This window comes from Rousettus aegyptiacus, unplaced genomic scaffold (genome assembly GCF_014176215.1).
Source record: "Rousettus aegyptiacus isolate mRouAeg1 unplaced genomic scaffold, mRouAeg1.p scaffold_m13_p_7, whole genome shotgun sequence".
Taxonomy (NCBI): Eukaryota; Metazoa; Chordata; class Mammalia; order Chiroptera; family Pteropodidae; genus Rousettus; species Rousettus aegyptiacus.
The window spans coordinates 100038648-100064595 of record NW_023416310.1 but is presented as its reverse complement, the minus strand read 5'-3'; the positions used below and the strand labels follow the sequence as shown (position 1 = coordinate 100064595).

General features: G+C 41.9%; 1 protein-coding gene and 1 long non-coding RNA gene across 5 annotated transcripts in view; one reads left to right on the top strand and one right to left on the bottom strand.

Moving 5' to 3' along the window:
• TRPC7 (transient receptor potential cation channel subfamily C member 7) overlaps nucleotides 1-25948 on the bottom strand; it is a 124191-nt gene that overhangs the window by 22988 nt on the left and 75255 nt on the right. For all 4 annotated transcript variants that reach the window (XM_016137714.2, XM_036224735.1, XM_016137715.2 and 1 more), the window contains 3 exons: nucleotides 20488-20704; nucleotides 10648-10881; nucleotides 6637-6901 (listed from right to left, as the gene is read on the bottom strand). In XM_016137714.2, coding sequence (XP_015993200.1) covers nucleotides 6637-6901; nucleotides 10648-10881; nucleotides 20488-20704 — 716 coding nt within the window. The remainder of the gene's footprint in view (nucleotides 1-6636; nucleotides 6902-10647; nucleotides 10882-20487; nucleotides 20705-25948) is intronic.
• Nucleotides 10753-19078, top strand: LOC118605321. Its single transcript, XR_004952064.1, has 3 exons — nucleotides 10753-11313; nucleotides 16819-16940; nucleotides 18582-19078. It is a non-coding gene; the product is annotated as an uncharacterized LOC118605321 (long non-coding RNA).

The following is a 25948-nucleotide window of genomic DNA, read 5'->3' as shown; positions in this document are numbered from 1 at the left end:
CCTTCACAATCTGGCTCCTGCTGGATTATCAGATTTTACCTTCTGCCATTTCCCCAAACTCTTGCCTACTTAACCTACTTTTTTTTTTCTTTTTTACAAAAGTTTATTCTTAAATGTACAACAGGTTCTAAGACAACACTTCCTTCTAGATAAAGATGGCAACAGATGTTATGGCAGGGAATCCAGATGTTTAGATAGGAATGGAATTAAGGATCACGCTTGCCTCAGGTACTAGAAATAGCTTACTTTTCGCAAGATTCTTCATTCTACCCCATGGCCTTCACATTGAACTTAAATTCCTTCTTTTTGTTTATGCTTGAATACATTATCTCGTCTACCTCCTTGGCCCTGCTTCTTGGGCTGTCTCAGGGGCTTCTTGCCACCTTTTGGTCAGAGAAGGTGCTTGCTATCCCTTTCGCAAACCCTATCAGACAGGGTTTTATTGTATCCTGAGGCACTGAAACATCTGGGTGATAAGGAAGCTGCTTTCTCTATCACTTCAAAAAATGTTCCACTCCTTTCCACTTTGCACAGGCTGGAATGCCCTAGTCATCCTCTAAGACCCTCTGTTTAGGGTCACCTCCTCCAAGAAGCCCTCCCTGACTCTGCCAGACAAAGCAGTGCTTCCTTCTCACTGTGCTGCCCAAGTACCCTTTGACAATGATCACATGGTGTAATAGCTGATGCTTAAAAAAAAAAAAAACTTTGGTTTATGAATTTCTCAGGTATGGGAGGATTGTCTTATTAATCCCTATGACCCCAGAGCCAAACAGAGAACTTGCCGTAGAATAGCTGCTCCATAATGTCTGTCAAATGAATGGACACACTTTGGAATAGAAAGCTGCTTCACCCAGGGGACAATCACAGGCTGCGTATTTAGAGCCGACATATGTAGAATCATCAGGTTCTCAATGATAATCAAAATCTGAATTTAGTACTGTATTCTCTAGAATAGCCACAGCAAAGTAATCCAACTTTTAAAGACACTCAGCTTCCACCTCAGAGCATAAGCCCTGGCGTGGGGGACTCACTCTAGGGAATTTCAGGTCAAAAGGTGAAGGATGGGCTTGGAGTCATGCCGATCTGTGTTCAAATCCTCTTCTTGGCTCTGTAATCTTGGGCAAATCTAGCATCTCTGTGAGCATTGGTTTCCTAGTAGCAGTACCTGTGTCATTCCATTGTTGTGCGGATTAAATGAGAGGGCAGATCATGTGTTTGTCACAAGCTATTCAATAACAGGGTGGTGCAGTGGGCCTGGGGCGGGGGAAGTATGGGCAGAGTCTCAGGGACCCCTCCCTCGGCTCCAATGACCAGTGGGAAGGAGGTTCACTGGAAGGAGGAGCTGGCCTTTGTGCTGGGTGGCCCTGCTGAGCCGGGTAGAGCTCAATCAGTGCCTTCTGCCATAGGAATCTGTATAGAGAGTACAGAAATTTTCCATAACTGTCATGGAAAACAGAAGCTTCTAATTTTGCCTAGCCCTGCTGAAGCTCCTTCTATTAAAATGATTCCTGGAGAGACAGAATAACCTTGGAGAGGTATTATTTTTGATTAGAAAAGTCTCAACCCAGCTATTCTGTATAGCTGCCTCTACAATGGTCTATAGAAAGGATTGACTGGGATCATCTTTTGGGATTAGAGCCCACATTTAATCTCCAATCAGAATTAAATGGAGGAGGTCAAGTTCACCCACGGGGGAGACCAGGGGCGCATCATGGGTTGTGTTGGAGAACCTCTCACTTCCCTGCTCTTGGTCACCTCATTGCCCCGAGCTCCTCCCATTCTTTTCTGTACCTGTTCTGCCATGGCCACCAATTAGATAGAGTTCAGGGAAGGCCACCCTTTATCTGTGCATTCTCAACCCAGCTGTATTTCATTAGTGAGCCAAGGATGTTTTGTCTCTTTTTTTCTAACACTGCAACTAGAGGGCTGGGACCCCAAAGGTTCCACACATCTCGAAGCATAAGATCTTTGCTTTTTGGAATATGCGCATTCCAGCAAAGTTGGTTACAAAACACCCTCCAAAAAGCAAATCCTATTTGTCTGACTTCCATGAGAAAATTGAAGATATGTTCCCATTTAGGACAAAATCCCCAAAAGCTGGAATTGAGAGCTTTTCTTAAAGACTTTCTGAAAGAAGGAGCATTCTCAGATGATTTTCTTTCCACTTCCTCACCCTCATCTTAGGATACCTTGATTTTGTACTCTGAGAGCAAAGGACACGTCTGAATACGTTCTCTTCCTTCCCGCTGGTCATTTGCAGTTTCTAATAGAAGTGGCTTGGAGATAATGAGCTGCCAGCAGGTGTACTATCTGTCATGCCCATACAGCCCCCTCACCAACCAATGACCCATGCACACTGCTCCTCCCTTCAGGTCAGCCTTCTGACACAGAGGCAGCTGTGAAAAATGACCCAGACCTTTGAGAGAACCCTTGGTTCTGAAGTGAAAGGAGGCTGAAAATTTGGGAACCGCTCATAGGATCTGACTCCAGAGCTTGCTCCCCACTGGGTCTGGCTACCTAGTCTGACTGCACAAGGCCTGAAATTCTACCAAGAAGACCCTCACTTAGGTTAACAAGCTCTCTTTTCTTTAATGAACAGAGCTGGGCATGGTCCCCATCTCCCCATCTGAGTGATGGTGAGGTTGAATCAGATCAGCATTTCTCACATTGTGGTCATAAGACCACTTGAATCAGGATCCCCCAATGAGTTGTTAATGCAGATTTCTAGGCCCTACTTGGAACTATAGTAATTAGGCTCTCTAAGGCGTGGGGCCTGGGAAACCCCAAGTTTAGCCATCTCTCCAGATGGTGCTGGTGTATTTTGAGAACCATTGATATCAATTAAGAATGTTCATATTGTGTGTTTATTCATGCTGTGAACAGAATTAGTTCAATCTATTTTCTCCTAACCCCCTCACTGAGGTCTGCAGGATGGAGGGAATGGGAATTGGGAGCAGGGAAGGAGGATACAGTAAAGGTTAGGGCAGTGCTTGGCTGAAGGTGGGGGTGTCTGCAGTTGGTAGAGAAATCTTTCCTTTTTTCTTTTTGTACCACAATGTAACTCAGTGGGATTTAGTTGGAACTGGCTTTTGTGAGTGGCCCTGGGACTGCATCCCTAGGGTGAACAGGGCTCCTGTGAGACAACTTCCTGTTGGTTCCTAACAGCTGACATCCAAAGTGGACTCCTGAACAGTCTTTAGGAACCCAGGTTGTCCTTGAACATGGCAGGGGTGAGGTTGGGGGGACAGTCAATGATAGGGGAAGGATACCTGCGCTGTGCTCCAGCCCGACTTTCTCATCTGTAGGATTGAGTCTTCCAGCTCTATAGAAACAGATGAGAGGACTGTCTGATCCTGTTTTAAACACAAAATTCCACAGAGAGAAAGCACCCTGTGGGTGGGCCACAGGGAAGACCCAGAGCAAGGGCAGGGTGGCCTGGACGTGGGCTGCTATAAAGCAAACATTCACCTGAGAGGGGTCACTTGTCTTTATCATTTGTATAGCCTATACTCAGAATAGCTCTGAGTTCCCTAAAGTACATGACTTATTTACCCCAGTGTGGCTTTTTGCTTATCAAAGAGGATCTCTTGAGGCTGACATGCTCCAGAAAGCAGTCAAAAGGTAAGAGACAACATTTACAAAAATCCATTCTTTCCTCTCCACTTCACTGTTCTATTGACTGTTTTCCTGTTCGATCAAATCCTATTCACAGATGCACATCCCATTTTAGGAGCTGTCAAGGCGATAAATATCCTATCCTTTTTGTTTACTGAGCTTGTCGCTGCCACCGCACCTTCTCTTCCCTTCCCCATCCTGGAGGGCCTGGGGTCCTTTTTGGTTGGGCCCCTCATGTCTAGGAAATCTCCATTTGGTTCTCAGCACATGGGGCAAGCCAATTGCTTTGCCTCTTTTCCCTGCTTTCACCTTTTCTCTATAGATTAGCTGTTGCCGCATCTGGCTGAGTGTTGTGGCCCTACTCTTAGGTTATGACCTTTTCCATTTTCCCATGTGTCATGGCACTGACCTTCAGAGGATCTGTGGGCTGGTAGTATGGGGTGAGTGCACAGAACAACCAAGGCAGTAGAACTGGGACAGAAGTTTACACGGTCAGATTCCTGGCCTGTTGCTTACCCGACTGCCTCGAATCTGGCTTTGTCCTGTGCATTCCCTCATTCTTGTTTATGGAGCAATTTCGTGAGCAACATTGGTGCAGGGCATCATGCTAGACTGGAAGCACAGAAGGGACACCAGGGCCTGACCACCAAGGGTAAGAGCCTTTGTTTATTGACTGACATCTCGACTGTTGTTCAATAATGATGCATCCCATGCTGAGTGGATATATTTAGTTTTACCTCTAGCAGAGCTAGAGCAAATGTGCTTTTGGGTGATTCACGCTTATTTCATTCTTTCAACAGTAATCATTGAATATTGGAGTGATACAAGGCAGCCCAGCTGATTCCCTCACGTACTCGGCCTGATCTGGTGGTCAGTTTGTAAGCTAGGCTCCTGTCCAGCAAGGGTCCTATGGAGCCACATCAATCCCCAGGAGTCTTTCCTTGTAACATATCCTCCCCGCTCCTCCTTGTTCACCATTTCCGTGATGACCACCACCATTCACTGAAAGCCTATTAAATGCCAAGCACTGTATTCAATCCCATTTCTTCTTATTGGATCCTTACGACATCCTGTGAAGCTGGCCATCTTAGTAGTCTCATTTCAGAGCTGGGGAAATTGAGGCCCAGGGTGTTTAAGCAGTTGCCCAAGGCCACATGGCCAGTAAGTGGAAAGCTCAGACTGAAACCTAGTGTGAGCTGTGGTGTACTGCGGGCTGAAGGGCAGAGCCAGGAACCCCTCAGGGGCATTTCTCAGCACTGGGCTGGACACTGGCTCCCTGTGAGTAAACGCAACCTCTTTGCTTCAGAGAGTGATAGCTTCTGTGGTTCAGCAGCACCAGGAGCCCACCATTCGAGGTAGTTCCACACAGGTGGGGCAGTGCTCTCCAGGATTCTGAGCTGAGAGGCACAGTTCACCGCACTTGGTTTGGGTTCTTAGAGACAAGTATCTTCCCTTGATGGGTGGTTTCTCCAGAAGGGTAGAGAAGCGTGCTACAAGGTGGGAACTGCTCAGGGAGCTTGCGTGGCCAAGGCTCAGCCATTGTCACTGGCTAGAAAACAAATTCCAGGCCATTGAGGGGTTCCTGGGGATAAGTGTCAGGAAGTGCTTAGCTCTGTTGGTTTCAGCTGCTGTGCCTGTGACTGGAGACCAGACTGTCCTTCCATTGAGATTCTGGGCAAGAGCTGGATGAAGGCAGGGAGAACTTCTGGAATGAGGTAGGCCTGGCATGGGACACAGACTGGGAACACTTCTGTGCTTCAAGGACTTTATATAACTCCCTCATTGATTCGTGAAGGTACTTATGAGCAAGGTAGGACATCTTCATATTTTATCTTCAAGGACCCAGAGGCTTGGATAAATCCAGTAACTTGATCATCAAGGTCCTCCTGTGCCAGGATGTAGACTCAGGTCTGCCAGATCCTTCTATTAGACCACTGCTTAGTGCTACTGATGCCCTTGAGGAGACCACCTGGCATCCTCCATGGAGCAGCAGGGGAGGGTCTGGGTCTTCCTGGACACAGGCTCAGTGAGCTCCAGCACCACTTCTGTGGGGAGGCTGTGCCACTGTCTTGCTCTACTTATAGCAGCTACTTCAGGACCCCGATGTCAGTCCCCCTGACAGCACCTTGCCTCATGCTCACACCACAAACCTCTCGCCTCTCTCATCTGGACCTTCCCTGCTGTTCCTAAGGCATGTGATGCTGCGGGACTTGCTTGGTGCCCATGCACACACGCTGGCTTGCCCAGTCAGCACTGAGAGCAGCTGGCCTCTGCCCACGTGCGGACCTACCTCCCATGCCGTGTGGATATGGCTTCCACAGAGGCTGTCCTGGAAGTGCAGGCGAGTTAATGACCTGGGAGTGAATCTGACTCCTGAAAGACAGCACATGGGAAAGGTCTGGCTGATAAATTCTTGACTTCTTGTTCTGATGGGCTATTCTGAGATGTGCTGTTTCCATACGGTCTCCCAGAGGAGTCTCTCATGGCCAAGTTGTATGTTTTAGTAGTTGTTGGCCAGGTCAGCAACCTGTATGTGTTTTCTCTCCTCCCACACTGCATTTTCCTTTCTTTCTTTAGTCTTATTTCATTTGGATTGCAACTGCCTTGCCCCATTAAAGTGTTGACATGCAAGATTTGCCCAGAGCTTTGTTTTCTAGTCAATAACGGTAGAAATAACAGTTCCTTCCATTTATCGAGGGTTTACTGTGTGACAGCTCAGTGACTCCTCACACTATCCCCATTAAGCAGGTATTGTTATTCTTATTTTAAAGATGAATAAACTAAAACTCAGAGAAGTTAAGGAACATGCTCATGGCCACACAGCATGTAAATGGCAAAGCGAGAATTGAACCCAGCCCTTCTGTTTTTCCAACTCCAGAACCTGAACTCGAAACCATCCTTGAATAAAGTTGCCTTTAACATTTAGGAAACCTGAGTCTCTATTAGGAGCCACCTGCAAGAGATTCCCTAGGATCCCCGGGAAGCCCATCGAAACCCTCAGGGGAGCCCCAGGATACTCACGTTGTAAACGCTGGGTTGTACTTTGCACCTCGGTAGTAGGAATACAGATTGAACATCCCAATCATGAAGGCCACAAATACCATGATAAAAATGACCATAAACTTGAAGATATCTTTCACGGTTCTCCCCAGGGAGATCTGCAGGGGCCCAAAACTCTCATTGGCCGGCAGGATGTAGGCAATTCGAGAAAAACTCAGCACGACAGCTATTGCATATAGCCCTTCCGATATGATCTGAGGGTCTGAAGGCCACCACTTGTCCCTGGCTGGAAGAAAACAATCTGGGTTATTCAGTGGGGATAGGATCTGCTCTGGCAGAGAAACCAGTTAGACATCTTTAGAGGTCTTTAACCTCATCACTTGCCATTCCTGCCTGGTCTTTAAATTAATCCCAAGGTGCTGAAAGTGCCACCCTCCCTCCTGGAATGTGTTGGACCATCTGCGGGGAACACCCTTCTCTCACTTCAAGGTCTGCTTCATTCCCACTCATCCTTGAAGACTGCTTAGCTGTCATTTTCAGGAAGGCTTCTGTGACCTCCACAGCCTGGGGTAGACTCTCTGTTTCCCTCTCTGCTCCCACAGCATCCAGTGTATCCCTTGTCATGGCACTTACCATGCTGCTTGCTATTTTGTCTTCCTTACCAGTGTGTGAGCTCCACAAGTGGGGGCTGTCCCCTTTATGAGGAGGTGGAGGAGAGGAACATGGACTCGGAGTCAAACAGACCTTTCTACACACTGCCTGTATGACTCTGAACAAGTCAATTAACTTTTTTGAGTCTCATTTTCTCCATCTGTAAATTGGATATATCATTAACCTTATATAGCTGTGGTGAGGATAAAATGAAATCATGTATGTAAAGTACTTAGCTGGAAAATAAGTTCCATGCTACTCAGGTTCTTGGAGACAAGGGTCTAGCACACAGCACGTGCTAACAAAAGTATGTTAAATGACAATGAAACCAAACCACAAGTTTAGACTAGCCACAAATCAGAACAGATGAGCTCACATGGGGACCAAGAATCTGTAGGATTTTGCCTGAGAAAACACTCCTGGGTTTTGTTCCTTAGGCAGTGTGTGTCTGATTGAGCTAAGGCCCCTAAAGTGGTTACTAGTCATCCAAGTTTGCTATCACAGCCCTTTTCCAGGTGGGCAAGAGTCTTGGGACCTGTCCTGGGCTGGAGAGATGCTTCTTCTTGTCACTGGTGAGGGTCTGAGCTGTTCTGGGTGTATTCAGCAAACCAAAGCTGCAGTGTTCCTATTGCAGTTCTAATGGTGCAGGGAACAGCATCTCTCTCTAAAAAACTGCCTACTATGTGTCAAGACATATAGCGATTCTCAAAAGAAGACAGAACCTTCCTCCTGGGGAAGTGTGTGGGGGCATCTGTGTTTGTCAAAATGACTAGGCAGGAGTATTATTGGGATGATAATATCCTGCAATGCTCCAGGCAGACCCACACCATGAAAATTGCCTTGCCGAAAAAGCCAATAGCGTCCCTGTTGAGAAATGCTAAGTGAAACTTAAATTGAGAAACATTGAGAAACCTCAATTAGCCCTTACACTTACATTAGCTATAATTTTCACAATAGCCCTGTGGAGTAGATATTATTATTGCCATTTTAAAGATTGGATTTGGGGTATGGGTTCCTTTCCAGAGCCAGGTAAATGCAGACAGCAAGGATATTACACAGCAATTTTTGGCACCCCAGGGGAGGTGGAATAGGAAGAATTTTTTTCTTTATTTTTGGAGCTAGACTCTGTTAAACAATTATAGTAATAAAGAGTGGTAAGAAATCTTTTGTAAGGGAAGCCAGGCCTCCATTTATCACAAAGTTTCATGTAGTACATTCTAAATTATATTTGGAAATATAACAAAATTATAGACTCTATGTTCTTATCAAGGTCATAACTCAAAAGTCTATGAAAGACAAGTAAGGAGACTAAATTATGTTTTTATAATATATCTGTCGCCCTCTATGGATAAATAACACATTTGGAGAACAAGGAATAGGACTTAGCTTCTTCAAACAGACACCAAAAAGAATTTCTTTTTTTCTGACCTCTATAATTTATCATCTTAATCCTCAGCCGAAATAATAAAAGGTACTCCTATAATCTATTAAGATAGATTTAGCTGTCATCAGACTCTGGTGACCAGCTCAGGACTTTTTAATGAACAATATTTTACTTGAACTGGCTTGTAAGAGTTGCGATGGGTGTAAAAACAAACAGTATTGTGATTATTCAGACAAAGGGATTTTCTTCTTGGAGCTGTTTCTATGAGAAAATGTGCCCTAACACAACCAGAAAAATATCTGCCTACTTGGTGTTGCAGAGCTTGGAAGGGACCACTACTGACTGGCCGACCACAAGAGGGCTCTCTTCCTCCACAACTGGGGCACAAACAAACCCTGAGTGACCAAAACATTTCCAAAGGCACATGGTGAACCACAAAAACAAGGGAATAAAATGCAATGCTTTGGGTTGGGTGAAACCTTAATATAATCCATAAAAGGAATAGAAGTCATAAATAGACAATACTGAAGCCCGAATCATAGCATTAAGAAAGTATCTGATGCAGTATCAAGATTCTCATCTTTCCTTAATGAACCCTGAGCAGTGCAGAGGGGAAAATATACAAGATCATTTTGCTTTTATAAAGTCTGAATTCGCTAACCAACAAATGAAGAGCGGATGATCTGTAATACTACAAGACTCTTCATTTCTCAGGAGAGGTTTCCCTACCGCATTTACAGGTAACATAATCTGCACAACACAATTTACGTTGAATATAGGCGGCAACTCAACTTTTGGATTAAGTGATCAACCTTCTGCAGATTGTTGCTGTACCTGATCATGATGAGTCTGTGGCCACAGGAACCATGTGACAGCATGTAATGGGACATTTGACATTCAAACGCCATGCTTCATGATGTAGCAGCTGCCATTAGTGAATGTTTATTAAATGTCCAGCTAATTTACTGGTAACAACGAATATCTACTATTTCGTCTCTCCATGTATCTTTCTCCTTTAGTATTGTGTTTGAGAAAGTAAACAATCCAAGAGGTAGTATACCTGTTACTATTTAGTGAGCATTTAATATTTTCAGAACATGGTACAAAATTCATATGCACTGTCTTATTTAAGCCTTAAAACTTTGACATATGTATTATCAGTTTTACATATAAGAAAATGGAGGCTCAGGAAAGTTAAGTAAACAAGGTCTGATAGTAAGTTACAGAAGTAAGATTTGAATCCACGTCTCGCTAACTCCAAAGCCTGAGAACATAACCAACTATGCCTTCTGCATGGTTATCAGTTCATGTTGGGCCAGGATCTGCTGCAATCCAAGGCAATGCTATATTTCTGGGAACATTGTGAGCCCTGCCATGAAAACATGTTTCTTTATCTATGAAACTGGGACTTAAAAAGACCCCCCCCCCTTTTTTTTTTCAGGGTTATTATAATGATTGCAATTTATGATGTAAAATGTCTACACAGTTCCTGGCACTTGATAAGTCCTCGATAAATGGATGCTATAACTCTTACTATTTCTAAAATTTCAATCTAGTACCTCACACTGTACGGTCTTATGCATCTCCTAAGACTCTATCTTGCCATGAGAAAATAACTTTAACAATGGGAAACCAGGACTTATTTTTTCAAATAGAAAAAAAAGCTCCTGGGTCCGCACCAGAAATGTGATCTTTCTTAAAACAAAAAACGAAAACCAAAAAACTCTCGGAAACGCCCCAATAACCTTTCCAAAACAAATTCTTTCCAATACAAAAAGATTGATTTCTCATAGTCACTAAATCCACACCCTATTCAGCTCGTTATATTGCAGAGACTAGGACTTTCTTTTGGGGCGGACGGTTGTGTTTGCAGTCGCATTGCTGCTTGACCAAAGTCAGCCACGTACAACCAGGTGCGGGACCAGCTGAGGCTAAGGGCACGTGGCCACGCCCCGGAAGCGCCGTGGGCGGAAAGCACAGGAGCTCCGCTGACTCACCGTAGGTGAAGTAGGCCACTTCCGGCGGAAGGGAGACGTTGTGGAGTGTGTCGTCTGGAACGTTCTGGTCCACGTACAGCTGGGCTTCGCTGGCCTTCAGAAAGGCCATGAACCTCGCGGTGAAGGAGGCCACGAAGATTGACAGCATCCCGAAATCCAGAAGGTTCCACAGGTGCAGCACGTATTCCCGCGGCCCCTCCTCCCAGATTTCCTTGCATTCGGACCAAATCATTCCTGTGGGAGAATACGAAAGTCAGCCTCTTTTTTTCAGTTTCCTCGGCATATGTGACTACAGGAGGACACGGAGGAAACCGGGGTGCAAGTGTAAAATGTAAACTCTTCGGAACCGAGTACTTTGATAGCTAGTAACAACAGAAATATCTTCAAAGGCAGCTTGAGAAGCAGCAAATACTCTTTTTGAGAAGAGTTTTCACTTGTGCCTCTGCTTATGAATTAACCATCTCCAGAAGTTAGGGGAGAGTTTTAATCCATTCCTAGATTCTTGGAGGCAATGTAGGAGAAATATAGTGGCTGACATTTATATGTTTTGAAAACGGGGAGGTCTGAAGGAATCACCCATTTCTAAATTAAATGTAAGGAAGCAGGTCCAGTGGACTTTCCGAAGGTGCCGCATGTGACCTAGGACCCAGTTCTCCTAACTCTCAGGTTAGACTACTTTCCTCTATATTTCTATGACAGTTTTGGTGAGCATTAGTTTTGGGGTATTAGTATTTTTTTAGTCATAACTTTTTAAAATAACTAATTTGCTGGATTTTAAAGACATACGTTCTCATTGTTATATATTAAACAACATAAGGGGATATAAACAAGATGTTATGGAGTTCCCCCACCTCACCTCTAAGCCAGCCTCATGAGGTAGCCTAGATTAACAATTTGGTGTGTATCCATCCTTCCTTACCTGCACTGTCCCATATGGTAGCCACTAATCATGCGTGCATACTGAGCCCTTGAAATGTGGTCAGTTGAACTGAGAGATGCTGTGTATGTATAAAATACACACCAGATTTCAAAGATTTGGTATCAAAAAATGTGAAATATAACAGTTTTTATATTAATCATATTGAAATGATAATTTAGATATGTTGGGTTAAATAGAATATCTTAATTTCACCTATATAGTAGCCACAGTGTGGCTACTAGAGAATTTAAAATTAATATGTGGTTTATGGTGTGGTTTGTACTATATTTCTGTTGAATAGTGCTATTTTACCTTTATCTTCACTTATTATTAAAACGAAATTGGTTTAGATTATTAAAGGTTAACTATTCAATAGCATTTCAAGCACTTAGTATGTGCCAGGCACTGTTTGATATTTATATGTATATATTAACTCCCTTAAATCTGTGCAACAACCTTATGAAATACATTGTTATCTGAATTTTATAGCTAGTGTTTCCATTAGGCACAGAGTGTTGTAATATGCCTAGCCAGAAGGCATACTCAGGAGATTATGTGGTAAAAGCATCACTAACTGGTTGGTTAGTGATATAGTTCCAGCTCACAGGCCACACACTCCCCAGATGTTGAAACTGCTAGCCTCTCTTCGCACTCCTCTTGCTCCTGTGCGTCAGACAGAAGGCCTGCCTTCCCAGGTGCTTCCTGCCTCTCCCGCTGCTCCTCCTCAGCATCCTTTGCCGTTCCTTATGCTCCCCCATCCCTTAAAGGCTGCTGCTTTCCAAGGTTTCAGCCATTCTCATTCTTTCCTTTGTCCTTGAGTAGGTGCATCCTCCCCTGAAGCTCTGTCTTTCATTTCCTTGTGAATGTCACACAGGTGAATGTCTTCCTCCAGACCTCAAACCCAAGCACGTTGGCAGATGACCACATTATAACACTGTGTTCTTCGAGGTGCCTAAAAAGCCTGGAGTTAAGGATGATATTAGGAGCAGACAAATGGTCGCGGCGGGCTGAAGCATAGCTGATTTGGTTGCCGGCCTACATCTGGTAGCGTTTGAGTGATGAGCTGATCACTGCTCTGGGACTCTGCCCAGGGCCTTTTTAAATCAGAATTGTTCCTTTTCAAAGAAAAGGGTTTGAAACTAAATGTTTTCCTTAGGAGAAAAGTAATTTAAGAGCAGCTGTTTATAGAAGTTGTAACTTTGTTTGATGAAAGAGATTCTAAGATCTGTGTGTCTGTATCAAATTGGAGTCCCCATGACAGAAAGTATCCCCAAACATTGCTGGTCTATTTACAAGACACCTCACTATCACCCCCTACCCCGCCGCCACCTTTTTTTTTTCTTTTAACAAAGCCATACTTCCTAAGCTTACCCTTTCAAAATCTGTGTGGTAATTCAGTGAAGTAATAATTTATTAACACTGAAATGTACTTTCATCTGTGCCTGCTCAAATAAGTAAAGAAAATACCTTTTTAGAAAAGTCATTTGAAAAGTTAAAAATTATCAGACAGTCATTACAGGGTAGAAAAATAGTGTTTGTTGCTTTTCTCTACCCCTCTTCCAATTAAAATTTCTAATATTTTAGTGGAACTGCTTTTAGTCGGGCACTAGGGAAATCACAGGTTATCACTTAGGGCCATGACTGGCTTTAATTCAGGAAGCTCTGGGTTCAAGTTCTAGTTTGGCCACATACTAGGTCTGTGACCCGGGGTAAGCCTTTGATTTTCTTGTGATTTTGCAGATAATTTCAAGTGTTCAAAGCTTCAAATCTGAAATGCAAATTATTTGCAGAAAACCGACTTTTCTGACCAGTACTGTAGCTCCTCATTGGGCATTGCAAATCACTTCCTCCATGGTCAGATGCCCACATCAGTCTTCCTAGATATGAATATTAACTCACCCAGACTAATTTAAATTATTCCAAGGCCATGAGTAAAAGTAGCATGGACCCAAGGGTTTGAGCAGCAGGAATGCTTAATGAAAAAAGAAATGTGTGAAATTAAGTACTTTAGTGAGTGAAATTAGACTCTGCTTCCAAGGTACTGAGAGGATAGTTCAGCATTTTATATCCAAGCTGAGCCTCATGGTCTCTTGCTTCCAGCATGTCAATCAGAGGAGTGTTTAGAGTTTGAGACTTAAGGAGTAAGAATGCTTGCTGGTTACTGGAGTCTCCTTCAGGCAAAATCTCCTTCACTCAGAGATGCCTGGAGCCAAGAGAACAAGGTCACCGATAATTATGAGGGTGGCTGGCAGAGGAACAATCTGGGAAATGCTGGGAAGCCCTGAGGGAAATATATAGTTCCATTTGGGCAGGTTTGGAGTAATGGCCCACAGGCTACTGAGATGGAGCTTAACAGTTCAAAAGGTGGTTCACTCCCATCCATGTATCTACAAACACTAGTAATACAGGGTGACAAATTATGTAATAGAAAACATCCAGGGGACTGTTTGTGGAGACACAGGGATAAGAGCAATCAACATTATAATTGTTTGCCTCAGTACAGTGTTTGGTACAACCTACATCTGTTGACTGAATGAAGGCGTGAATTCATGGAGCAGGTGACACTTGGCAGGAGGAACCAGGAGTTAGCTACTTGGAGGAGGCCGGGCTGGCAGGGTATGCCAGGTCATGGCCATGGAAATGAGGGAGAACAGGCTCTTCTAGGGAACCTTGAGAGGCTCAGTATGGCTTAAGGGTCAGGGTATGGGGCTGGAGATTGGGCAGTTTTGTGAAGGCCCAGGAGACTATGAAGATCCCACTTCAGGCCTTGAGGAAGAGACCGGTTTTCACCCTAAGCAGCTAGATAGCCCCTAACGGTGATAAGCAGGACAGAAATATGGCCTGACTTGCTGGGAGAAAATTTGTCAAGTTATTTGGAGTAGTCTCCTTGGAAATCTTATCTAAGTAAATGAAAAAACCATTGAACAAATTAGGTGAGGGCTCAGCCCATATGATTTTACAGTTTTACTCTTGGCCCAAACCTGGACGTGTGATTCTGGAGCTGAGTCTTTTAGCATTGCTCTTAAAGAGTTACAATCTTGGGTGGGTGAGGGAGCAGCTAGATCCTCACATTTTATACATGTAAATACAAATTTAGAGACGCAGAGCCACCAAGGAGGAAGGGACACAAGTCGGACTAGATTCCTGACATGCAGTCCAAAGCTCTCTTATCCAGCCCTTTAAGTGTATTTTCATGCTATGCAGGGCATTTACACTACACTCCATCAGTTGAGCTTTAGCTTTAGATGAATCGAACTTTTGAATGGGACATCTGTTTAAGAAAACACTGCCAGGTTCTTTATAAGAGTGGTGAAAAAGGAGTCTTTGTGTCATGATTCTATTCTTAGATGGAGAAATGACATGCACTGTGGAGAGACTTCCTGCCCTCCAAGCCTCGTGGCTTTCTGCGAACCACTAATGTTGTTATACAGCCCTTGACAAGCATCTCCAGAGCCACAGTTTCTAGTTGCAAAGCTCTATTATGACCTTTTTCAGCTACCCCAGCGTGGCCGCTTATGATACAGGCAAGAAAGATGGATTCCTATGGGACAAACTGATGTTGGAGATTCTCCCAGCTGGAAGGAGCGATGATCTCTGGTTCATTTAGTCCTCCCCAAAACAGCTCATCTGACAGCTCTACAGAACACATGTCTACTAACAAATTTATCTCTCTATCCTCAGTCATATTCTGCTCTTGTCTTTTTCGATACTGTGTTCTGGTTTTTCTTCTACCTCTGGGTGTGTCTTCTTTGTCTCCTATGGCGTCTACCTAACTCTGTGCGTACCTTAAGTATCCTGAATTGACAATCTAGAATTTTATCAAAATTCTGCTAGTAATCAAGTAAAGCATTTAGAATAAAGGAAGAATATATTTGTAATTGAGTGTGACGTGTCCACAGAGCTATACTGGAGAAGGGGAGCCTTGGAACCTTAACAAATACAGCTTGTTCCTTTAAGGGATGGAAACCACAAAGAAGCAAATGGCCTAGTCAAGGTGTCCCTGCTTCTTGCCCTTCCCACCCTCATGCCTCAGTGTATTCTCAGCACAGGAGCTAGAGTGATCTATTTAAAATGCAATCAGATCTTGGACTTTTAGCCTCAACTCCTCAGTGACTTCCCATGTCCCTCAGAGGCTTGGATCTTCTCTGAGCTCAGTCTCCTTTGCTGGATACTTCTCATCTTCCCATCCTTGATATGTTATTGTGCCCTCAGCTTGGCCCTCAGTTCCTTTGCCCACATTCACAGTCAAGGTGATTGCATATACTTTAAATACACTGACATGCTCAAATTTATTTCTCCATCCCCATCCTCTCCTCTGAACTTCAGTCATGTATATCCAATTGCTACTTGAGATGCCACTTGGATGTCTAATAGATATCTCAGATCGAACTCCTGATTTCCATTTCTACTCCCTGCTCCTTCCTTAGTCTTTCCTATCTCAGTGAATGGCTCTCTATTATACCATTACTTGAGTTAAAACACTTGAAATTTTCCTTGACTACTCTCTCTCACACCCCACAGACAATTCAATAGTGTTATTGATTTTACCTTCAAATATAATCACCATTTGCCATCTTCTCAAAACCAACCGTTTCTTGTCTGAATTACTGCAGTGGCTTCCTAACTGGTTTCCCTGCTTCTGCTCTTGTCCCAGAATTATTTGTTCTCTACACAGGAGTCAGTGATCTATTAGAAACGAAAGTCAGATGATGTCACTTCTGTGTTCAGAACTCTCCAGTGGTTTCTAGTCACACTGAGAATAAAATCTAAACTCCGTACCATGGCCTACAAGGCCTTGCATGATTTGACTCTGCCCATCTGTCTTACCTGATCTCTGTTCTCTCCCCCTTATTCACTATGTTTCAGCCGCACTTTTTTTTTTTTTTTTTTTTTTTTTGCTGTTCTCAAACATGCTCAGCTTGCTCTTAAATTCAGGCCTTTAACACATACTGATCCGTCTGTCTGGAATACTTTTCACCCAGATGTCTACAAAACTTTCTTCTTCTCTTCCTTCAGGTTTCTGTTAAAATTTTACTTTATCAGAATAGGGAGATAAGGGCTTGCTCTTATCTTCTCAGCTGCTCTGATAAGGTAAAATTTGAACCAGAGACCTGAGGGAAGAGAGGAAGTAAGCTTTGCAGGTGTTTATTCAACTTGTCTCTTTAATCAAAGAAATTTGAATGCTGACTGATTATTTGAGGATCCGAAGAAATTATTTTTAATTTCCTTTTTTGTTTGTGGTTCTGTTTTAGAAAAAGTCCTGATTTCTATTACCAGCCACATGGAGTAACAAACCGAAAGAAAAAAAGAAACTATTTTCAGATATTGGAAAAAGCACAGCACTGTGATCCTTAAGTAAAGGGAAGCAAGTGGGGTAAGCCATATAATCACCCTGTTTTTCTTTTTGGAGACACATTCCAGTCTGCAGAGGGATTCCAAAAACACAGAAGGCAGTCCTAGTGAGTTGAAGAGACAGATTAGAGTTCAGGAAGCCTGATGTGTTTAGATGTTGTATGACAGAGTTCCAAAGAGAAGGGTACTAGACAAAATAAAAACAAAACACAAAACTAAAAACAAATACAAACAGAAAAAGCCTAGAAATTTGTAACAGTGTCCTTTTGAATGCTTCCTGAATACTAAGCCATGAATACATTAGAGTACAGCCCCACAAATAATAGCCAGAGAGCTGCAAGCTGAACAGTTTCAAGAGCTCACCCCGAGAGGAGAGGTGTTTGAGCTCTGACCATCTAGAGTTGAGAGTCCTTGTTGTTTGCTTGGGGTGTTTAATAGAGACCCCAGATGTGTATCTCTATACAATAAGGATAAACAATCCTTATGGTAGAGCTTCTCCAGATCCACTCTAAGAAAGCTTGAAAAAGACCACACTCGTCTGCAAGTAACTTAACAGCCTGTCAGAACAAAGCCACAGAGTCTTTAAAGGAAGACAGCAAAATCCAGATTCTGAATAACAACATGCAAAGCGCCCATTATTTAGTAAAAAAATACTAACACATCAAGATACAGAAAAACGTGATCCGTATCAGGAGAAAGATTAGTCAGTAGAAGTTAACCCAGAAATGAAGAAGATGATGGAATTAAGACTCAAGGACTTTATAACAGTTACTGTAAATATGCACAATATGTTCAAGGATTTAAAGGAAAATAAAAATATCGAAAGGAAGGAAATGAAAGCTATAAAAGAGAACTAAATGGAATTTACAGGGTTGAAAAATATATTTGAAATAAAAACTCACTGGTTGGGGATTAAAATCACAGATAATGCAGAGAAAACATCAGTGGACTTGAAGTACAAAGAGAAAAAATGAAAAAAAGAAAAAGATAACTTATTTTGTAGTGATACACACAAAAATGTTTATAGGTGAGATTTTATGGTACCGGGACTTGCTAGAGAGTTGGGAGACAGGAAGTAGGGTGGTATAGATGAAACAAAGATTGTCCTGGACTTGACCATTTCAAATTTACAACAGTAAGTTTGAAAAAATTATCTGTGTAATAAAAAATAGTTACAATCTTTCTTCTGTCTGAAATGTTAACAGGAAGTAGGTAATGAGGAACAAATTTTCCCCTCTATAATAGTGCTGATGTAATAGTCTTGGAAACTTAGCTCTGCTTTGATGGGCAGAAGCTGGGACCAAGCTATAAAAGTGTGAATCTCGGTAGCTGGAAATGCATCCCTTTTATTGGGATAATGCTGGTACACAGTGGAAGATAAATATAGGGACTTAGGAAGTCATGGTTTAGTAGGAGCCATTAACCTGGGGTGCATATCCACTTAAAGGGAATGTCTGGTGGTACTCAATAGGGTCTTGCATGTGGGCTCCAAATCAGGAAGTGGGTGGGTGAGTGACTGGTCACATAAATACTTTGTTTTTTATATAAATCCAATGTATGACTTTTTGTTTTTATTAAAGCCGTGTCCTAGTCAGTTTTGGTTGCTATAACAGAGTACCACAGACTGAGTGACTTATAAACAACAAACTTTTATTTCTCACAGTTCTGGAGACTGCAAGTCCAAGATCAGTGTACCAGCATGTTGAGTTCTGGTGAGGACCTCCTCCAGGTTGCAAACTGTTTGCTGTACCCTTACATGGCAGAGAAGGTGAGAGAGCCCTCTGGGATGTCTTTAATGAGGGCGCTAATCCTATTCATGAGGGTTCCACCCTCATGACTTAATCACCCCCAAAGGTCCCACCTCCTAATACCATCACCTTGGGATTAGGGTTGAGCATATGAATTTTGGAGTAGGGAAACATTCAGTCCATTGCAATGTGCCTGGTGTTAAAGTCTTAGTTAAACTGTGGGGAGTGTTCTAGGGAAGATGGAGACAGAATGAACTGTGAAAGTGAGGCCACACAACTCAGCCTGCAGCAGTCTTTAATATCTCTTTCCAACTTTAGTGCCAGTGACTCCGCTAAATGAGCCTTTGATTACGTACTTGCTTGTTGATTGAAAGACCATGGGGAGCATGGTGTGCTTTTCTGCCTATGTGCTTTGGAGTAAATTCTTCTTACATCCCTATTGAGCGATCCAGCTTTGAGACCATATTCCTAACTATTTTGTGCTCAGGCATTTATAGGATACTCTCCAGTGGTTCAACTTTTGTGGCTTAGGTTAAATCATTTAATTAGCACAGGCCAAATACTGGGCTTTCTTTTCAAGTATTCTTTTGTGATATGTTGATTGATGGCACAGATACTTTGACTCTGAATACATTTTGACTCAATGTTTGTGAGCATAAACAAAATGAAAATTATACCAATATTGAATTTCTGTCAAGAAAGCAAATCTAAGGTGAATGTCGTTAGGGCAATTTAATTAATTGATAAAATCTTGATACTGCATGGTTAAATTTTTTCAATCTTTTCTATTCAGTTTTATTCAAAACATTCTTACCAAATTCAGATATTTTTGATATAATTTTTTTATGGATCAGGTTTTGGTTATACACAATATCACTGATTATAGCTTTTGCAATTGAAGTTTTTTCCCTACCAAGTCTGATCTTATTTTTATTTATTTATTTATTTTTACCAATCAGTTTTGCAGTTTTCATTGTTTGAAAAATCTTTAAAGCATTTTGCTGTATACAATATTAGTCATTACTGGTTTTATTTTATCTTGCTTATATCCTCCTAGTAATAGTTCTTAGGAGTTAGGCAAATGTAAGATAGCTTTTTTAGCTAGTCAGTGAGGAATGGGAACAATTTCTTTGGCAATTCTAGTGGAGACCTTGGCAGCACAAAATATCACCACAAAGAGGAATTTCACAGCTTCATTACCTTCCTTAACACAAATAATGAGAAAATGTTACTCTGATTTTAAGGTTTATATTTATCATCCCTGTGCTTCTATACATCAATACAAGCATGCCTCTGTGATATTGCAGGCTTGGTTTTAGTCCACTGCAATAAAGCAAGTTGTAATCTTTTTGCTGGTGGAGGGTCTTGCCTTCTATTTGTAAAAAAGGTAGCATAAGTGAAGTGCAATAAATTGACGTATGCTTATATTCAATAATAACAAAAAAATATGCAATTTTATACTCTTTTTCAGAAGCAAAACTTGATTTGCAAAGCTTCCAGGAGGCTATATTTAAATGAGTAAAAATGTTTTTGTATGAAAAGTCACTTTACAATCACAATACATGTATTATGAAAAGCACATAATGAAATTCTCTCAAACATTTCCTTTCACAATTGGGATTTATATTCTGGGTCTGTGCATCTTACACGTTAGCACATACAGAAGTTGACTTTGACTTTCTTGCTGGTCAGGGTGGTCATCCACTCACCATTTTGTCTAGCAAGAGTACACTCAAGGGGAGAGAAAAAAGTTCAGAAGTCAGAGTTTAATGCTGTCCTGTTATAATTAGGAGAGAATAAGAGATAGAGTGACTTGCTTACCCAACACCCACTTCATGATGAGCATTTCTGTCCAGGAGAATTGTGTGGTTTTCACTCTGAAGATCTGTTTCGGGTAGTCTGTGAAGGTTTCATTGGGCAGGGTTTTGACGCCTTCAAAGCGGTCTGATGCATTCACAACTAACAATCCCAAGAAGATTGTAAAGGAAACTGCATGGGCTACAAATTTCATGAAAGGGCTCCTCAGGGTTCGTCCTAGCTGGAAACAAAATATGTACAAGACATGTTTTATAAACTAGCAGCTCTAGGTGGGTGCAGGTCTCTCTTTAAAGCATTGCTTTTGCCAAAAGTTGAACTAGATATTACACAGAAAAACTACTAATTGAACTCAGGTAACATTTTCTCTAGAATTTTTATGTGAGATGCTGCTGGACCAAACCCATTTCCTACTGACTTCAGTTTTTCCCATTTAGAAGATCTAGTGGGAAAAGAGCAAAGAGTAGAACATACTGACATATGTTACAGTTTGACCGCACAGCTACCCCTAACCACATGGATGTGAATTTTATGACCTTCAAATCTGGGTAAAAGTAGTCTGTCTCAATAGTGTTCAGGATTTAAAAAAAAAAAAAAACTTTTTGGATATATGCTCTGTTGCTCTTTTGGCCATTTTCTTGAGTTGTATACTTAGGTGATTTGTATCAATGTTTCTTATACTAGTAAATTTATTTAAAGCTATACATTTCCTGCTTTAGCTGTGTTCCCATGAATTTTGACACATAGCCCTTTCATTGATATTCAGTTATTAAAAATTTTACAATTTCCCATTTGATTTCATTTTTAACTCTGAGGTTATTTAGTTGCTAGACATATATGGTTTTAAAAATTCTGTTTTATTGCTGTATGTGTACAGATAATAGCTTCTATGATAATATGCTGAAACGTATTGAGATTTTTCTTGTGGCCTAGTACATAAGTAACTTGTGCAATTGTTTCCCGTGAGCCTGAAATAGATCTGAAATAGCTATTGCCCTCCCTGTTAGGACAATGTTGGTCACATTGTCTCTATTCCTGGCATGCCATCCAAAGGCCGCTTAAATCTCTGAGGATTAAACTGGAGGCTGCACAGTGAGTTTTTGAACTCATCTGGATCTCTTCCAGATCACTGCCATCACCCTCACCTAAACACCAAGTGTTACCCCTCACTAAACTATACTAGTATGACAAGAGCAAAAAGGGAAGACTTTTCTGAAGCTCAGTTCCTTCTCCAGGGCAGATGTTCACTTACAACCAGTGACTGGGCAATGGACGTGCACGGTCTGCCTTACTCAGGAGTCCTAGAGTAAAATGTCTCCCAGGAGAGGAGTATTGGTTCAGTAAAGATCAATTACAAGGGTTTCTCCAGGTAAAATTTCTCTCATTATGATTATGTTCAGCATAATATTTATAAATCAGATGGCTTCATAATGTTCTTTTAATATGCTTCAGCACGGTAATCATCTACCTTAATCATACTAGTTATTAGTGTAACATGATTTATTGTTATTCTCATGCTGTAGAACCCACCTATTGAAATTTTAAAAAGATAATTTTTATCTTTTTTTAAAAACTGCATCTCAAGTCCAGACGTTGGGCATTCCTGCTTGTGCTGGAAAAACACCTTTTTAAGGATTCACTTGAATTATCAAATTGTCATATGGCACTATAATAACTTCAGAAATGGAAAAACGTGTTTACCCAAAGCCAGGGGGCCTAGAAACATCTTACAAATGACTTCTTTCTAACAATGAACTTTACTATTTACAAAATACGGATGGTAGATTATTTTTGGCCATAGGCAGATGTGCCAACTTCAGAATGCAGATTAAGGACAAATAAAAATTTAGTAAAAACAGGGAATTAAACCATGTGCCATTTTGATTTATATGATTTCAAATAGCTAGTTTTAATTTTTCAACATTTTATTTGACTATGTTAGCGTCTTGGAGCCCTTTTTCCGAGCCAGTACACTGGGACACTTTGATGTATGCACAAGACATCCTTAAGTAGTCATCATATTGTTTCTTTTTATTGTGTCCTAGCTGGGTTGGCAGTGAGAAGCAAAGAGAAGATTGAGAATGACTGCAGAATGGGGAGTAGGCTGGGAGAGAGGGAAGGTTGAAGAGAGGGCAAGGGATACCAGATGTTGTGTGTCCCAGCAGGGTCCCAGAAATGTCAGAAAAAATTGTGGACTGTGCAGTTAGACATTGCTGTTACGGGATTGATGTCCAAGTTTCCCCAGTCTTTTATCAGTGGATTCTATGTAGCATCTTCCAGTTACTACCTAGAAGAAGATATGGGATACCTCCCCATCTTCTCACCTGGATGAAGCACCTGATTGTAGGCATCTGCATGCAGCTGCCTTGGGATTCCTTGGAAGAGCTGATTTGAGGAGTATAATGTTCTTTTTGTTACCTCCTTCAAATTGTTATTTTCTGGCAGAAGATGCATCTGTAAAAATTACTATGTATGCCACAGACCATAAGAAAAACCCTGATAAGGCCCTGCTATGATTTATAAGGTTTTCTCAGGCCCAGTTCCCACTAGGGAGGGGAAGTGAGGTTAGGAATTGATGCTTCTTTCTTGTTTTTCTTTTGGGCTTGAATACATCTTTTCAACTGGTAAAACTTTGATAAAGATCAGATGAGATCAAATTATTTTAATAGTTTTTTTCTTTTTCTTTTTCGTTTTTTGGTGACATTCCCTATTTGTCTCATGAAGGTAATTTTTGAAGCAAATTATGCTTGGAAAAACCTCTTTTCGCACGGCTACCAGGTGAGCCAAAAGAAAGGAGAAAAGTCAAGTAATATATGCCAGCAGCTCTGAGCTGGACATCATTAAGGCTGGAGCCAGTAATAGCATATGTGTAAAAACACATGGAGCTTCAGGAGACATAGGCCTTGACCTGCTCTGACTGGAGTGCAAAACTCAGTCTGAAACTCAGCCTGAACTAAGGGGCTTTGTCATCACTTGGACCATATGAGCTAAGAACATATCGGGAAAGCCAAGCTTGTAGTAGTCTAATATGGTTTACTCAAACTTTTGGTCAATATTCTTTTACTTTGGGAAATATATGCATGTGAGAATACCTGAGCACAGTGTTCCTGAATTAGCTCCAAAAGAACTGCATTTATGGGCCCTCAGGGGTGGGCACTTGCTTTTACTGGTTGCCACACTGCCATGTTCCATGTCACCAGGCTCTTAGTAAACACCTAATTGGGATCTCGTGGCCACATGCCCACAAAATAGGCTTGAACTTCAGTAAAGCACACAGAGAATGTTTCCAGCATCTTTCTCCAGTCGGTACCACATTTGGAGAGTCTCCCTCACCAAATGCCACCCTCGCTCGCCAGCAGCAAGCAAGGGCTTAGTGTACAAGTTGGAAAGCTGAATGGAGATAAACTTTGAATCAAATATTCCAAAAAGAAACATGTACATCTTCAAGGCTGGAGTACTTCTCACTTTTCAGAGAGATCCTTGTTAAATTAGTGGCAGATCCCTCAGTATCCTCCCTTCAAAGTTCTTATTGAAACTTAGGGCTCAGGAATCTTCCTTTCTTTGAGTTGGTGAATCTCCCTAAGTGTCTTTAATTGGGATGTTTTTATAATACTATGCGAATCCACCCATAGTCCTAGGGGTTGAAGAGGTGCTGAGTAATAGTGGGATTTCAAAGGTAGGGCTTCTAAAGAAAGAAAAGGAAGGAGTAGCCTTTGTCATATGGTGATTTTGACTCCTCATTTTTAGAAAAGTCTTGGTAACTCTAAAGATCTTAAGTCCAATCTAAAGTAAGTTGGCAGCTAAGATGTTTACATACAGCATCGAAGGTTGTAATGCTGCTGATGTAACTGAGTTGGGGAGAAGGCCGTGTGTGTGTGCGTGCGTGCGTGCGTGTGTGTGTGTGTGTAGTTGTTATGGTCAATTCTCTGGAGCCAGAGAGCCTAGGTTTAAATTATGACTCCATCGTTTTTGGTAAGTTACTTAATCTCTTTTGTCTCAGTTTCTTCATCCGTAAAATGGGGATAAAGTAATACTTAACCACATATGGTTGACATAGGAATGAATTATTTAATACGCACAGAGCAGAACAGCGTCTGGCACAGAGGAAACAATATGTGGCACTGGAGGGCCCCAGGCAGTTTCCCTAATCGAAACTTAAAAGACTCTTGACTCGCCCTTGAAAAGTTTTTTGCGAGGTTTCCCAAAGGGAGACCTACACAGAGTCTTTATGTACTTATGTCACAAGCCCTTTTGGGGTACCAGCAGTGTGCATCATGCTCCTGGGCACGGGAGGTGATGGAGATAAAATAAGATATACAAATTGGTCCTTCCTTTAAAAGTTGCTGATTTTCTATTGGGTAGACAGGCTAAACACTATGGTAGGAAATAGATGGAAAGATGAGCAGAAAATGTTGCAGGTCTCAGGCTGGGCTAGGTATGCAAGTGATCAGCTTCCTGCTACTCTTAAATCCTGTCTCAGCAGGGTGACAGGTGATGGACTCTCCTTTTGGATTTGAGGGCAGAGGCTTTTTTAACAAAAGAGTAAAAAGTGCTTTATTTCTTGGCACAAATTTCCCCTCACTGGCAATGATTCAAAAATTGCATCACGATTTTTTTTTTTTTTTTTTTTTTTTTTTTTTTTTTTTAGTGTAGCTCTCCGATAGAGACAAATGAGGGGGACACAGAGGCTTTGGGAGGCACTGTCCTCTCCTGGTTGGCTCCGGACCACATGGTTTTAGGACCCTTATTTCAAATCACTTTAGCTTTGGCAAGACAAAGCAGGGGTCTTCAAAAAGCTGCGGAGTAATTCATGCCTTCTTTACCAGATGCTTTTGTTTGGGTTGGGGCTGAGGGTTGGGAGCAAGGATTAACACTTTGATATTTCTGCAAACAAGAGTTACATGGAAGTAAGGACAGAGATTGCAGACTATGAAGTCATCAGGTAGGACTAAAGTTCTTTATATTTTCTCTGCCTGAGTCCTGGGACTAATTATAAGGGTAATTGAACAGTGAAGGTTAACAGGTACTGGAGGAAGTCAACTTCTCCTCTCGCTCTTTGTAATTAGAACTTGTTCAGTTCCTCAATGCTCTCATGATGCTCACTGTGTCCCAGTTCACTAGCTATAGAGATACTGGGCCCTTGAGGATGACTGTTATTTTTTCAACTGTTAGATTTTAGCAGGCATACAACCTAAATTATGAGTCAGAATGGCATGGCGAAGGATAGAAGACAGCCTAGTGAATCATAAAGGCCCTTTGGCATTGGAGCCCTTGTCTCTAGGAAAACATCTACCTGAGAGTATCCGTGTGGCTAAGAGTCCACCCGCCTCCCAGGGCCTGCCTGATCTCCCCTTCTTCCCCCTTGTTGGTGTTTACGATGAGAAATGATTTTAAAAATCACTCTTCTCTTTATTGATCCTAACTAACCTGTCCTATCTGCGGTTATCACCATGTGTACTCATATGTG